The sequence below is a fragment of the Ascaphus truei genome, chromosome 5, assembly GCF_040206685.1.
Source record: "Ascaphus truei isolate aAscTru1 chromosome 5, aAscTru1.hap1, whole genome shotgun sequence".
Taxonomy (NCBI): Eukaryota; Metazoa; Chordata; class Amphibia; order Anura; family Ascaphidae; genus Ascaphus; species Ascaphus truei.
Window position 1 is genome coordinate 122,138,776 of NC_134487.1, and position 15,743 is coordinate 122,154,518.

The window sequence follows — 15,743 nt, forward strand, 5'->3', positions numbered from 1 at the left end:
TACAACTCAGACCTTTGACTGAGGTCTGAGTTTATAACAGATCTGCCTGAAAATCCAGGAAGTGACATCATCTGGTCCGAAGCTACCACGGCCACCCTGCTTCCTGGAAAATCCTGCCCTTACTCCCCTGACAGGAAATCAGCCTCTCTTTGGCTCTCATTGCCAGCAGCTGCCTCTGGCCTTAAATTGCAGGCAGTTGCTACTAGTCTTTGCTCGTGCAAAGTACTGGTTACCCTGTTCTGTCTGAGCTCTCCCTTGCCTTTGTTTTGCCTGCTGCCTGTCTTGACCTTGGAACTGAATCTGACTTCCCCTTGCCTGCCACGACCTTGGAACTGGACCTGATTACCCCTGCATCCCAGGCCTCTGATCCCAGGCCAAGGTCAGTGTATTATGCTCTACCTCTGCCCTGCGGGTCCGTATCCTGTTTTGCAGTCAGCAACGTTACAGAGTTGTAGACATAAACGTCGAACCACCAACAATAAATGTAAACTGATTTTTTACAAGACCCCTGGAGTGCCGCTACTTTCTTTATGGGAGATTCTCTATTCAATGTTTCCTCCCACTGAGGCAGGACTTTTGAGCACCAAAAGTCTTTCAACCACCAATCATGTGAGTGCAACCATTCCAACCAATTACTATTGAAATAGTACCACCATTTTATTATGCTCCGGTTTTATACCAGTACCAAGATTTCTTTGTCCAAATTGAAACTCCAATATTTATTATCACTGCTTTGTGAACATTCTGACTCAAAACTAACAATAATTAATTGCCAAGGCACTTAAAAAAACAAAAATGAAATGTAAATCTCCTTGGGGGAAGAGGTTACCTGAATTTACACTTCAGTGCCCTTAATCCTTACAAGCACTATATAAAAAGAATGAATATGATAATTGACATGTTCTTATAAGCCTTTAATTTTCAGTGATTGCCACTTAGAATTTTGTGTACCCAGTGTTCAATATCTTCAACAGTATTACATTTACTTATAACAAAGCTGTAATGTGGTAATGGTAAATCTTTTGAGAACAATACAAGCTGATACAGTATCAAGAAATAGGGTTGCGAGGTGGCTTGTCCAAAAATACTGGACACAATGGTAAAAGATGCGACACCCCACCCCCCGAATACTTATAACAAATACCCCCGTGCCCCCCAAATACATATAACAAATACCCCCACACCCCCAGAATACATATAACAAATACCCCCACGCCCCCTGAATACATATAAAAAATACTCCTACGCCCCCCCGAATACGTATACAAAATACTCACACCTCCCCAATACATGTACAAAATATCCCCGGTGGCTGCAGAGGGGGTTCGGTGGCTGCGGAGAGGGTTCGGTGGCTGTGGAGGGGGGGCGGTGGCTGCGGAGAGGGGGCGGTGGCTGCGGAGAGGGTCGGTGGCTGCGGAGGGGGGGCGGTGGATACGGAGAGGGGGCGGCTGATGCGGAGAGGGGGCGGTGGATGCGGAGCCGGTGGCTGCGGAGGGAGGGCAATGGATGGGGAGGTCAATGGATGCGGAGGGGGTTTGTGGCTCCGGAGGAGGGGCGGCAATAAATGCGGAGGGGTGGCGGTGGATGCGGAGGGGGGCGGTGGCTGCGGAGGGGGGCGGTGGCTGCAGAGGGGGAGCGGTGGCTGCAGAGGGGGGGCGGTGGCTGCAGAGGGGGGGGCGGTGGCAGGAGGGGGGGCGGTGGCTGCAGAGGGGGGGCGGTGGCTGCGGAGGGGGGTGGTGGCTGCAGAGGGGGGGGCGGTGGCAGGAGGGGGGGCGGTGGCTGCAGAGGGGGGGCGGTGGCTGCGGAGGGGGGTGGTGGCTGCGGAGGGGGTTCGGTGGCTGCGCAGGGGGTTCGGTGGCTGCGGAGCGGGTTCGGTGGCTGTGGAGGGAGAGCAATGGATGCGGAGGGGGGCGGTGTCTGCAGATGGCGGGCGGTGTCTGCGGAGGGGGGCCGGTCTCTGCGGAGGGGGGGCGGTGTCTGCGGAGGGGGCGGTGTCTGCAGAGGGGGGGCGGTGTCTGCGGAGGGGGGCGGCATCTGCGGAGGGGGGGCGGCGTCTGCAGAGGGGGCGGCGTCTGCGGAGGGGGGGCAGCGTCTGCGGAGGGGGGGCAGCGTCTGCGGAGGGGGGGCAGCGTCTGCGGAGGGGGGGCAGCGTCTGCGGAGGGGGGGCAGCGTCTGCGGAGGGGGGGCAGCGTCTGCGGAGGGGGGGCAGCGTCTGCGGAGGGGGGGCAGCGTCTGCGGAGGGGGGGCAGTATCTACAGAGGGGGGGCAGTGTCTGCGGAGGGTGGGCAACGGATGCGGGATGCGGAAGGGGGCAATGGATGCGAAGGGGGGCAATGGATGCGGAAGGGGGGCAATAGATGTGGAAGGGGGGCAATGGATGCGGAAGGGGGGCAATGGATGTGGAAGGGAGCAATGGATGCGGAAGGGGGGCAATGGATGTGGGGGGAGGGCAGTGGATGTGGGGGGTCCGGCGGGCGGTCAGAGCAGTTGCTGACACGCCCAGCTCTCCTCCAGCTGCAGGCTTCTCTGAGGTGTCTGATGCTGACGCGCGCCTGGCCTCCCTCTGACGCTGGTGCTCACCGGAAGCTGAGCCCAGCTGACTTCCAGCGCTGACATCAGCGGACCCCACGCGCGTCAGCATCAGACACCTCGGCGTGGTACAGACAGGGAATGAGAAGCCTGCAGCTGGGGGAGAGCCGGGCATGGCGGCTACTGCTCTGACAGGCCGCCAGCCCCCGCATCTACCCTGCGTACGGAGAGAGATAATATCAGACACATACATGTCCGGTATTACCTTTTATTGAAGTGAAACTTCCTTAGTGGCACCTCATTCGTGATGGGGCAAAAAAGAATTGTGGAGACAGAAATGAAACGGATGTGACGTCAGTGCTGGCAGTTGAGGCCGGGCTGTGTTCTGGCTCAGCCCGACCCCAACACTGACATCACACCCGCTCCACAAATCAGATGCGGCGGCGGCGGCGATAGCCGCCGGCGCTGCTCCTAATCACCCCCCCACCCCCCCCAGCCCCACACCCCCCACACACCGTGACATATGCGGCGGCGATAGCCGCCGCTCCTAACGGCCGCTGCCATGCCGCGCAGCCTCTCTCCTCCCTACCTCCGCTTTCCTGCGTCCCGCTGACTGAGCGCCGCCGGGGTCGAGGAGAGGAGCCCAGGGATCATGGAGGGTAACCGCCGCCGCAGCTCCTAACGAGCTCTGCTCCCCCCACCCGCTGACATGCGGCGGCGGCAGCCCTCAAAATTTAATTGCCGCCACTCCTGCTGACCTCCCCCGGCCGAGGCATGGAACGGGGGGGGGGGGGGGTAGAGTGAGCTGCGTTCCCCACAGCACCATCAGAAGGGGATCGCTGCAGCGCTCCCCTCGAAGCCAGCTCCCGCTGACGATGACGCGCTGCCCCCCTTCCCCGCCGACACTGCCTCTGCCCACGCAGCACTTCCGGAGGGGGGGGGCCTTTATTAGGTATCTGCCCGGTGCCCGGTGCGGCCGCGTCTCGCCGGGGGGTGGGGGGGGCGAGGAGAGACTCAGGCAGAGCCACCGCGGGTCCGCAGCTCTGCCTGTCTGTGAGGGAGTAGGAGACTCAGGCAGAGCTGCCGCGGGTCTGCAGCTCTGCCTGTCTGTGAGGGGGGGGGGGGGGGGGAGAAACTCAGGCAGAGCCGCCGCGGGTCCGCAGCTCTGCCTGTCTGTGAGGGGGGGGGGGGGGTGTGAGGGGAGGAGGAGAGTCTCAGGCAGAGCCGCCGCGGGTCCGCAGCTCTGCCTGCCTTTGAGGGGGGGGGGGGGGAGTCAGCAGGAGAGAGGGGGCAGGACACAGAAAGAGAGACACACATACAGTGACAGACACACACACATGCATATATACACACACAGACACACACACTGACTGACACACATACTCTGACTGACACACATACACACACTGACTGACACACATGCACACACACACACACACACACACACACACACACTGACTGACACATACACACACACACACTGACTGTGAATAGGTTAGGGGGATGTGTGAGGTGCAGGGGGGCTGCGCATACGTCACACGGTCACACGCACGCACACGGTCACACACACACGCACATGGTCACGCACACACGCACAGTCACACGCACACACACACAGTCACACGCACACAGTCAGTCGCGCACACAGTCAGTCGCGCACACAGTCAGTCGCGCACACAGTCAGTCGCGCACACAGTCAGTTGCGTGCACACGCACTGTCACGTGCACCGTGCACTGTCACGCGTACACGCACTGTCACGCGCACAGTCACACACAGTCACACAGTAACACGCACAGTCACACGCACAGTCACACAGTCACACGCACAGTCACACAGTCACACGCACACACACAGTCACACGCACACACACACGAGGAATTCACGCTTAGTGCAAATACAAGGGATGTGTACGCATGTTCTAAGTCAAATTTATTTGTGTTTTGTCAATGAAATTGTATTTTGATTTTTAATTAAAACATCACCAATACAAATACAATTTCTGTGACAAAAGTCAAAGAAGTTTCACTTACTATGCGCGTGCACAGCACACACAGCTTTTTTTTTTTTTTTTTATATCAGACGCATGGGGCAAAATACCGGGCTGCCCGGTTCAAAACCGTACACCTGGCAACCCTAACAAGAAAATATGACTTAAACATGAATTTCACCCAAGTCACGTGGTTAAACTACCTAATGCGACAGTCTCAAAGTCCTTGCTTTGATGCTTTGTGCTTTCCTCAGTCACGTAATAGCTGGATTTCTTCACAGTTTCAGGGATGCCATTAATCATCGAAGATAGTTTTAGGATGAACTGCGTTTTAGCCAGCATTAACTTATTCATGGTTGCTTGGTCACACACGGAAAGTAGAGATGTACTGGGTTTTCGGTTAAATATTTCTTCTATTGCCTGCAATTTGAAATATAAAACAGCATATGTATACATAAAATGGAGTCTAAGCAGTGGAAAATAATATCAACATATCTCATGCTTTAAAATACCTTTAGTAAGTTATATCCATGTTCTATTAGCTCATATGCAGTACAGGTCTTAACATTACAATTCCTTCTCTTGCTCATTGTGTTTCTTGTTTGACTTTTACTTTTGCCCATTGTGGTTTATTTTCTACCTCATAGAAAATGTCATGTAGGTTTCTTACTAGGCCACTGTCCTCCAATTAAATCACCCTTAAACAAGATTATTAATGCCTCAGAGACAACAAGTGTAGCTTCTGGCAATCAGCTATAAGGCACCAGGTACGGCTACACTGCCGAAAAATAGTTGAAACTGTGTTTGTTTCACTAACAAAAACCCAAGGGTAATCTTAGTCATAACAACAGAGAGGGGATATAGTAATAATAGATGGCAAGAGTATTCCTTCAATTCACAAACGTCGTAAGTCATCCTTTTAAAGGAAACAACATTCGGCTAAAGGAAAATATTTTCCATGCAGTTTAAAGCACACATACTGTACAATAGGTGTGCGTTTTAATGAGATTATTCCTGTACAAAATCATAAAAAATACACACAGCCCTGTAAAATCAGAACCCAAACCACCACGGCATATATTTTATATATACATATATACATGTACTGTACATGTATTTGTGAAGAGGTATGCTACAAGGATTGTGATCTCCTGTATAAAACAAAAGACAAAAAGTCCTAGTGCTACAGCTAACTTGACATATTATAAAGTTAAATACTTATAATTTTATCTTCTCATAAGCAATGGTCACTTAGTTCAATTATTTGGCCAAAGTATTTTAAGCTTAAAGCCACTCCATGGTATGGCCCATCTGTAGGTCTTTCTGTACCTGCAAAAGGCTCTCATAACCTCTTTAATGGAGGCAGCCCTGTCTTTAATAGAGTGGTCATTTACAGGTGCTTAGCAAGAGCAACAATTAAAAAGGTGGAATGAGTGAGCTTGTTTTCAAGTTTTTGTCTTTTGTTTTATACAACATCATAAAACAAACATTTTATAAAGGTCTATAGCTGAAACAAAATTATTCCAGCTGTAGAACTAATCCCTCTTAGCCAGGGCTGCTGACAGGATTTACGGGGCCCAGGAAAGAATACAGACCTGAGCCCCTGGTTGATGAGCCGGTGGGAGGGTGGTCCTAAAGGTAGTCCAGCAGGGGTTGGAGGGTGGAATACCTTTTTCGTTCCCATGACAGGGAATGTAGGGCAGGCACCGGAGGGAGGCGGGCTCAGGCAGGTGGTGGAGAGAGGCGGGCTCACGCAGGTGTGGGGAGAGGCAGGCTCACGCAGGTGGTGGGGAGAGGCAGGCTCACCCAGGCATTGGAGGCAGGCTCACACAGGTGGTAGAGGGAGGTGGGCTCACACAGGCGGGGCAGGGAGGTCGGCTCACACAGGTGGTGGAAAGAGGCGGGCTCACGCAGGCGGTGGAGAGAGGCGGGCTCACACATGTGGTGGAGGGAGACGGGCTCACGCAGGTGGTGGAGGCGGACTTACACAGGCAGTGGAGGGAAGCAGTGGAGGGAAGCAGTGGAGGGAGGTGGGCTCACGCAGGAGATGGAGGAAGGCGGTGGAGGGAGGCGGGCTCACGCAGGAGGTGGAGGGAGGCGGGCTCATGCAGGTGGTGGAGGGAGGCGGGCTCATGCAGGAGGCGGAGGCAGGCGGTGTAGGGATGCGGGCTCACGCAGGCGGTGGAGTGAGGCGGGATCACACAGGTGCTGAAAAGAGGCAGGCTCACACTGGCATTGGAGGGAGGCGGGCTCACGCAGGCATTGAAGGGAGGCAGGCTCACGCAGGCATTGGAGGGAGGTTGGCTCACGCAGGCATTGGAGAGAGGCAGGCTCACGCAGGCGGTGGAGGGAGGCTGGCTCAAACAGGCGGGGGAGGGAGGCGGGCTCACGCAGGCATTGGAGGGAGGCGGGCTCACGCAGGCGGTGGAGGGAGCCGGGCTCACGCAGGCATTGGAGGGAGGTGGGCTCACGCAGGCATTGGAGAGAGGCAGGCTCACGCAGGCGGTGGAGGGCGGCGGGCTCACGCAGGCATTGGAGGGCGGCAGGCTCACGCAGGCATTGGAGGGAGGCGGGCTCACGCAGGCATTGGAGGGAGGCGGGCTCACACAGGCACTGGGGGAAATGGGGTCACGCAGGTGTGGGACGGAGGTGAGCTCACGCATGCAGATGAAGGTGGGCTCACGCAGGCGTCAGAGGGAGGCAGGCAAACACAGGTGGAACTTTTTTGTGAAAGTTACGCATAACTTACACCTGGGCCCAATTTACGAACTAGGCCAGCCGAGATCCGCCAGGGCCCGGGACACTTGACGGCCCTGCTCTTAACCTTTTTTGCTGCCAGAGAGGCCAGAAACACATTGCAGCATATAGAATGCTTGGCTTCCTTTATGCAGTAAAGCATTTTGTATCACTTGTCTTATAAAACCGGTCCCGGCCTGTGTCAGGCTCATCATCTTCTATTAATTCCTGTGTTTTTCCCACCAGCACAGCTCTCAATGATACCACTTGGGTAAAAAGCTCATTCAGGGCTGCATGGCTTGTACTGACCATCAGGATGGCAACTAATATTATACTAATTATTATTTATAATTATATATTATTATATGTGCAACTAATTATATCTAAGTGACCTTTAAAACAGCAAAACGTGAAATCTTATATGGTTTTTTCTTTTAATCAGTTCTGTAGTATAAGATAATACTGCCTTTAAAAAATATATATTATTCAACTCTTAATGCCATTTTAATCAGTTTTAAAGCATCCTTTGATTTCCAAAGCAGGTTGTAACCCACCTCCCAAGCAGGTCAAGATCTTTGCAACATCCTGTTTGTGATTACCGTAGTAATATAAGGATACATTGTAGCTGCTGAGTTACATTAACTGAAGCAGCCATTGGGTTAGTCACACAATCAGCATTTTTACAGATTTATAACAGAAGCACCAAACGATTGCCAGCTTAGATAAGAATGTAGAATTATACATTGCCATATGCTTTACACAAACAAAAAATAATAAGAAAATAAGGGGGGGAATGTAGTATTGCTGCTTTAAAGTTATACAGTATTATGTTTAAAGAAACATTACAATCGTCCTATGCCACTGCTCAGTATTTGGTTGAAAAATGCCATTTCATAGCCAGGATACACAAAAGGTGTTTAAATGAATGGTGGGTTGGATTAATCATTTACCAGATATTTCAAATAAGATCAGTTTTCTCACATTTGTTACACTTGTTCAGAATCCTGACTTTTAGTATGTCCCAAGTGTATGGAATAAAAAGAAAAGAAAGGAGAACATATGTACTTTACATAGACACTTCCTTTCCTACCTGTAAATTTTCACTGGCGAGAACTGTCTTAGAAGAGGAAAATTTCAGACTGATCTGCAAAAAAATATGTACACTTAACGTTTAGAAGTTATAATCACAAAACTTTGAAAAATACATTTATACTGTATAATGTATTCATATATGCAATCATCGAACTACAAATGAAAGATTATGGCATTTATTACATCATTTTTGCCAGGTCAATGTTTTCCATTTGCTTTGTTAATGTACCTGGAAGATATTGAAAATAATTTTCAAAATTGAAAAAAAAAATGAATTCAAAAAAGAAAGAAAAAAGACAATATTTAATTTAGAAATATTACCACAGGTTTGCCAACAGGTCTGAAGCCTTTGTACGGTCTTCTGGGAATGCGTTTTCCATAATTAAGTAGACAAAGTTCATGGAAGGCCTCAGTAAATAAATGCAGATCTGTAAGGACTTTAACCTTAAAAGGAATAATAAATAAAAGGATGAAAGACATTTTAAATCCAATAGCAATGTTGATATGTCTTCCAGTTAAGTCAAGTCACTATGTATATTAAAAACAGTAAATTAAGTTAGGGTCAGTACACAACGTTATGAGGAAGGGACGATTTGGGGTTGAAGGAAGCCACAATTTAAGTAATGGACCCAATTAAAAACTAGTAGTGCAAGCCTGTGAATGTAACGTAATCTCCCCGTGACTCATGTAGCAAACATTACTATGTTGTAAGCTCTTGGGGCAGGGAATGCGTATATTGTTCTGCTAAATACAATGTACAATACAGTGTTGAAAACGACAAAAAAATGCATATTAATTACAAAATTATCTTTTTTGGTGCGTGGGCTAATCTGAGATACCTAACAAAACTAAACGTCTAAAAGCTAATTGCTGGCTGGCAAGATACTGTCAGTCAGTATTGTGCGATGCTGGTGAAAGCTATTCTGGCATCTGTTTATCTTAGGTCAATAAACGCAATTAATTTTGTCAGCTACCTTAAGGAGTCTTCCTTCAACAGATCGGACAGGGTCACAACAAACCATGGCAACAAAATACTGGTACAATGTGAATAACGGCAAAATCTGAGAAAACAAAAAAACAAGAAAAATATTTAAATAATATTCGCTCAAGGTTTAACCAGTTCTTTGTTCACGCATTTTTAAATAAAGAAATGTGTAAAAAAATGTATGTGGCTAAACACACACATATTTTCCTTTTTCAAAAGACATACTGTACTGTATATCTTTTGTTAGTAATAATCTGTTAATCATGCAAACAAGCCACTAAACTTACTTCAGGGACAAAGCATCTCATATATAATTTAAATTGCAACAAAAAATAGGATACTTTTCTACTGGTCACTAACCATGAGATTTTGAGCAGCAGAATGCAGTTCTGACATGAGGAAACCTAGGCTGGCAACAACAGTGTTGATATCCGCTCTGTATCGATCAGAAAAGAGGTCTATACCAGGAATTAGTTCAGATATTTCACAGCCATCTCCAATTTCATATAATGCATAATCACAGTCCTTCTTTGGATGTGGCAGAGACACTAGGAACAGGGCCTAGGGATAAAAACAGAAATCAGCAATGCAGTATTTAATGGGAGAGTGTTTTATTGTGGACTATGAACCAGAAAAAAGTCACAATAAAGTGAGTGACCAAAACACTGGGCTAAGTATATTTATTTTCCTCCAGAGATGTGTGATGTCTTCAAATTTTCTTTAGGACATTGTTCGTGGATTTCTTTAAATGTTCCCCAATTATACAGAGAATAGAGGAAATGGAAGTAAATGGTAGTATATAAAGGGTCATGTGACCTTCCACATTGAGTTTTTATGCTTGGTGAAGCAAAACTTGCAGTTTTTGGAAAAAAAATTGCAAAAAAACTTGAGCAACAAAGTGGCACATTCTTATTACCTACGACAGGAGTGTGCAAACTTTCCCTGCTGCGGCCCCCTGCCTGCTCTAACCCTCCCCCCCCCCCCCCCCCCCCACCTGCTTACCTTGTCTTCGGCAGCTGCCGTGTCATTTGACACTGCATTGCCGAAGACAAGGTAAGGGACGTTGCAGAGGCCTCTCGCGATCCCCCGGCATTTAATTTACATGCCATGGAGAAGAGCGCGGGGCCTCTGCAACTGCCATGCCCCCCAGTTTGCGCACCCCTGTCCTACGAAACCGTTCTTTTGCTCCACTATTAGGTTGTGCATTGTCAAATGACAACTTTGAAAAAAATAGACCAAAAAAAACACATTCTCTTCAGTTCTTACCTTAAAAAGTACAGTTGAAAGAATGCAGCATTTTGTTCTCTTTCTGAAGTTGGATGTCAAAATGTACCTACGTACAAAATGCAAGAAGTGTGTACGTTAATAAAGTATGTAACCGTGACTTTTAACTTCCAAAGACTTTAAGCAAAATATCCTGGAGTCAAAATTAAGTGGCTAATGCAGCACTTCCTAAAACATTTCTCATATTATAAATATAGTATAATATAGTATAAACAATCCTAATTATAGATTTATCATCATAAGCAGCTGAAAGCTAAACATTTTTTTTTTATGTAGACCAGACTTCGCAGCAATTAATTTCAAATGTAGGGAGATATTTATCAAAGTTTCATGGATGTGTAGCCATGCCACCTGTGGCTTCTACTTTGCTTCCCTCCTCACAGTAAACCCTGGTACAAGCAGGCCTTGCCAGTAGTTGACATGGGGGTTTTCCCCTCCGAGGAGCTGCATTTGAGTGACATCGGGAGGCGGTGACATCAGGCCTGGGCATGACCAATCATGAGCCAGACCTGGTGCCCTCCTCCTGGCAGTACTTAAAGACAGGACCGCCCTAAATTTGTAGTTGACCATGTCCCACTGAGGAAGGCAGGTCACACAGTGGAAAGGCTGAGATTGGGCCTTCTCCAGTCCTCTTCGCTCCGGGGAAAGAGAGAGTGTGAACCATACCTCTGCCTCTGCTAGGGAGGTGGGGAAGAGCTAGGACGGCTGTGGGTGCCTTTGGCCTGTAGTGACGGTTCAGGGACCATCATCCAGTGATAGCTGTGAGACTGCATCGGGCAGAAGTCTGCTGTTGTTCCTGTACTGTACAGAAGAGTAATGAACCATTCCTGTTTGCATATACCTCCTGCTTGGTACGTGACCTTACTGGGGGGAGAGGTAATAAGTTCTACGGTGGGGAGATCACCTTCAGTTCCTGGAGCCTACGGCAGATGGAGGCACTGCAATGCTAAGGAGATATGTGTGTAATGTACCCGAGAAGCCTAGTCCTGTGTCCCCACTACCATCGGCAGACAGCTCAGCCCTCCTGTTACCAGCAGGTATCATGCAGCACACGACGCGTAATGGCCAAATCTCCCACCGGGTGGGGGAAACACCGTTACAAATGCAAAAATGGTGCAAAAGTATAAAATATCTGACTGCTTTTAATATGATGTTTATTCTCTTATAATTGCGGTACGGTTTGTATCACCCCTTTTTGAATTAGTTTTGCAGCTGGGAAACTTTGTTAAATAGCCCCAGAAGCGAGATTTTTTTTTACATGAATACTAATCTGTTTCTTTTGTCATGATCAAACAAGATCTATAATAAACTATTCGGCGAGACAGCAGTATTAGGGATTTGTCAAAGTATCATTCCAAGTGTAATTTAGAGATTGCACCGCTTAGTGAGGCAATCAGTCCAATGACCAGGATATTGTTTTGTGCTGGTACGGTGTGCCGACACCTTTTTTTCTCTTACTTTCTCCTCTTCTCTGGGAACTTCTTTGTGAGACAGGTTGCCATGACATGGTGCCGCTTTGCTATGGTAACGTAATGTCACATGATGCTGCAAAATCACTGGAAGAGATGAGGACTACGAGAAGGTAAGAGGCCCACGGTTCCCCAGGGTAACACCACCTATTGCCTTATAAAAAAAAGCACTGCCTATGACCAAAGAGTACTAATTCCAGTAATATACATCTGGGTGATTGATGCCTTTTTACCCAAATCTGACACCTATAACTGACCCTCCAATGGTACCGGTTTAGGCGGTACAATATCGTTTTTTGAGCATACTGTACCGGCCAACAAGCATCTGCAAGTGTACCTGCTTCTACCGGTTTCCCTCACTTGTACTGTTTTCCCTGTTTCTCTGCTGCTGCACAGTATCAGGCCAATTAGCATCTTTGGTGAAGGGGTGGGGGGGGGAGGTGACTTACAAGGGGTGTTGGTTGGGGGTTTTAATGAGGGGTGGGGTTTTATATGAGGGGCATGGAGGTGTAATAGATGTGAGTGTATCTATTTTTATCTGGGTATGCTATAAGTATTTTTTATTCATTTTAAAGCTGCAGTTCAGTCAATATCCTGCATGTGTGTTTTTTTTTTAATAAATCAGTTCTGTAGTAAGAAAAAATACTTTTAGCATTTTCTGTTTTAAAAAAAACAACTTTGAAAGACCAATTTTCTTGTATTCTATTTTAACAGCCATTTGCTAAGGCACTGTCCCTTCATGTCCTGTCACAAGCCCTGGCACACCCCTCTGTCAGCCCTGCCCTCCCTCTAGCACATGTCAGTGCAGGAGTGCTCATGAATATTCATGAGCTTCCACTGAGTGACAGAAGCAGAGGAAAAACATATCCCATATCTAAAGATTTCGCCAATCAATACATGGAGAACGAATTGACTGGCAGCTATACAGTTCTCTAGGTAATTAGAGATTGCCCACATAAAACTATTGAATTAAAAAAAAAAAAAAAAAAGACTGAACTGCAGCTTTAAAGTCAGTTTGTAAACATTGTGATCTGAAACTTGGGAGGGTTTGATTTCCTCTGGTTTCTGACTTTTGTGTGATGTCATTGTGTATTCAGCAAGTGCTTGTAGTCAGATCTCTCTCTTCTCCTCCCTTATGTTTATTGGCTCAACGAGAAGGACTGCGTGGAACAAGGGTATAATATGAAGGGCGGAAAAAAACAAAGACTTACTTGATAAACACTTACCCATTCAGAGGCCTCTCAGAAATTAAATGTATCAATAATAATATTTATTTTCTTTTAAACAGTCAAATATTTGCTATTAGCATGGTTAAATTTGTTTAGGGAAGTCAATTAGACTAGTTAATTCTCTAAAAATATTGTTTCCAGGCCACTTGGGTCTGCAAAAGTGTAACAAAAGTGGCCAATACCCTAGCACCTACTTAGTGCAAAATCTGGGTACATTTGGTCGATCGTCGTCGTCACTACATTATTTTAAATCAACGTATTAAAAATGTTTATTTATTATCATCATAATCATCATCATCATCAATCTATTACTTAAAGTGCCCATAACTGTTTTTTCTCTCTCTAGTCGTATTCTCTCCGTATATATCTAGCCCAGAGGTGCACCTTCCTCTTTTCCCTTTAGGGTGAGCGAGGGTTACCGTTCCTGTATATTCTGCTTATTTTTATAAAGTACACCCAGTTTGGAATAGATTTTGGATGTCAGCGAATCAATATGAAAACCAAACATAAGATGGGAGCCTAGCTACAGTATATACACAAATATTTACATTTGGAAACAGAGGCTAGGTTAGTGGTAGAGTTCATTCAATTCAATTGATCAGTCATTGGAAGTTTAGCCTTAGTTAATGTTTTGTCAGTGTTAGAAAATAGTTTATTTAGAGTGATTCAGCATTCGACCTTAGAGAAATCAGATTGCTGTACATATTTAAGTTTGGAGAGGCTGGAACTGCGTACATACAGTATAAGATACAGTAGTATCATTGGTATATGATAGAAGCACATAGAAGCTGTTTTACAAACTGTGTGAAAGTCAGTTATAAAGACAAAAAAAAGAGTAAAAGCCCCTGAAGAGATTGCTAAGGTCCCACACAGGTAACATCTAGATCAGAGGTGGGCAACCAATTTTTTCAATGTAGCCACAGGTGTGGTGAATGAGAATTGAAAATCACAACACCATGCTTTTCGTTACTTGCGTCACTACAAATTTTAGCTCCCATAAAAAAATAACAGTTCAAGGTCGGGTCTAGACTCCGACCGAAGGCAGAGGGGAGTATTGGATGGCGGTGTTGCGTCAATGACTCATTCAGAAAGCGGAACACCTATCCCTTTGTAAGGGCTAACTTACTTCCCCAGTCCCTCTCTGCAAGGCTAGGGAGGGTAGGGGGGGGGAAGCCCCTTACCCACTTATCACCCCAAAGTCTCTGCGGTACCTTAAAGCAGGGGGCCCTTCAGGTCAGTGGTGCAAAAAGAGAGTGGTGTCCAGGTGCCTTGGTGTGCTTTAGGGTCCAGCCTCTGGCAGGTTCCTGGGTCCTCTGTGTCCAGGAAAAGAGGTCTGGTCCCCTTGTGTCTTGCTCTCAGAACACAGCCCTCCTGTGCTCTCAAGACTCTCCTCTCCTTCTGTCAGCCCAGATGTAACTGTGCTAAGGAAATCTACCTCCTGTTTCCAACCGCAGGCTTTTTCTTAGAGCTCTAATTTAGCCAGGTGGAGTCTGATTAATTGCCTGGCTGCAATTAACAAGCTAAAATAAAATTAGTGCACGCAGTGGCTACCTATTGTAATAAGGAGACTAACATTAGAAAAATTATCCAGAAATACTGGAATGTTTTAGAGATGGACACTATCCTTCAGAGTATAGTAGGTGATAAACCCAAAGTGGCTTTTAAGAAGGCCACTAATCTAAAGAATGTGTTGGCCCCTAGTGCACTGAAAAAAGGTAGACCTAAACCTCTGAATAACTTCCTACTCAAACCACAGGGGAATTAACAATGTGGTAAATGTGTAATGTGTCCATTCCTATCACGGGATAAGAGCATATGGAATAAACATCAAATTGAACACCCTATCACACAATTTATAAGTTGTCTAACATCTTTTGTGATATATGTCATTACCTGTCCGTGTCTCCTTAGATATGTAGGGAAGACCATCAGGCCCCTTAAAACAAGGATTGGGGAACATGTAAATGGGATAAAAAATGCTGAATCCAACCTAACTAAAGGGAGGAAAATACATAATTTATCCCAGCATTTTTTAACCCACTATCAAGGTCAAACTAATGGCTTTAAATTTAGAGGTATAGAGGTGGTCTTAAGAGATCCAAGGAGGGATCGAGATACCAAATTATTACAGAGGGAACAATATTGGATGCATACATTGGGGACTAAATCACCAGGCGGACTCAATGAACTAATAGAGTTGGCCCAATTTTTAAAGTAAAACTTTCAAAGTAATACCTTTGATCCAATTGTTTGATATATCAATATTTATAGATTGGGCCTTATCTCATTCATGGATTATTACAGATATGTGTGGATGTCTTTGTAATTCAGATTTATTGTATTATTGTATTAATGTCTCATTTGAAATTTGTCTTAATTAGTTTACTGTTGTTATTTAGTTATATTCCCCTACTCAGTAATAATTTTAATT

General features: G+C 46.6%; 1 protein-coding gene across 2 annotated transcripts in view; it reads right to left on the minus strand.

The window, feature by feature from the left end:
• The window catches only part of CFAP54 (cilia and flagella associated protein 54), a 331,179-nt gene that overhangs the window by 90,748 nt on the left and 224,688 nt on the right, over nt 1-15,743 (minus strand). For both annotated transcript variants that reach the window (XM_075600548.1, XM_075600549.1), the window contains exons 45-50: nt 10,597-10,663; nt 9,691-9,891; nt 9,320-9,406; nt 8,667-8,789; nt 8,344-8,397; nt 4,721-4,937 (exon numbers count right to left, since the gene is read on the minus strand). In XM_075600548.1, the coding sequence (XP_075456663.1) occupies nt 4,721-4,937; nt 8,344-8,397; nt 8,667-8,789; nt 9,320-9,406; nt 9,691-9,891; nt 10,597-10,663 (749 nt within the window). The remainder of the gene's footprint in view (nt 1-4,720; nt 4,938-8,343; nt 8,398-8,666; nt 8,790-9,319; nt 9,407-9,690; nt 9,892-10,596; nt 10,664-15,743) is intronic.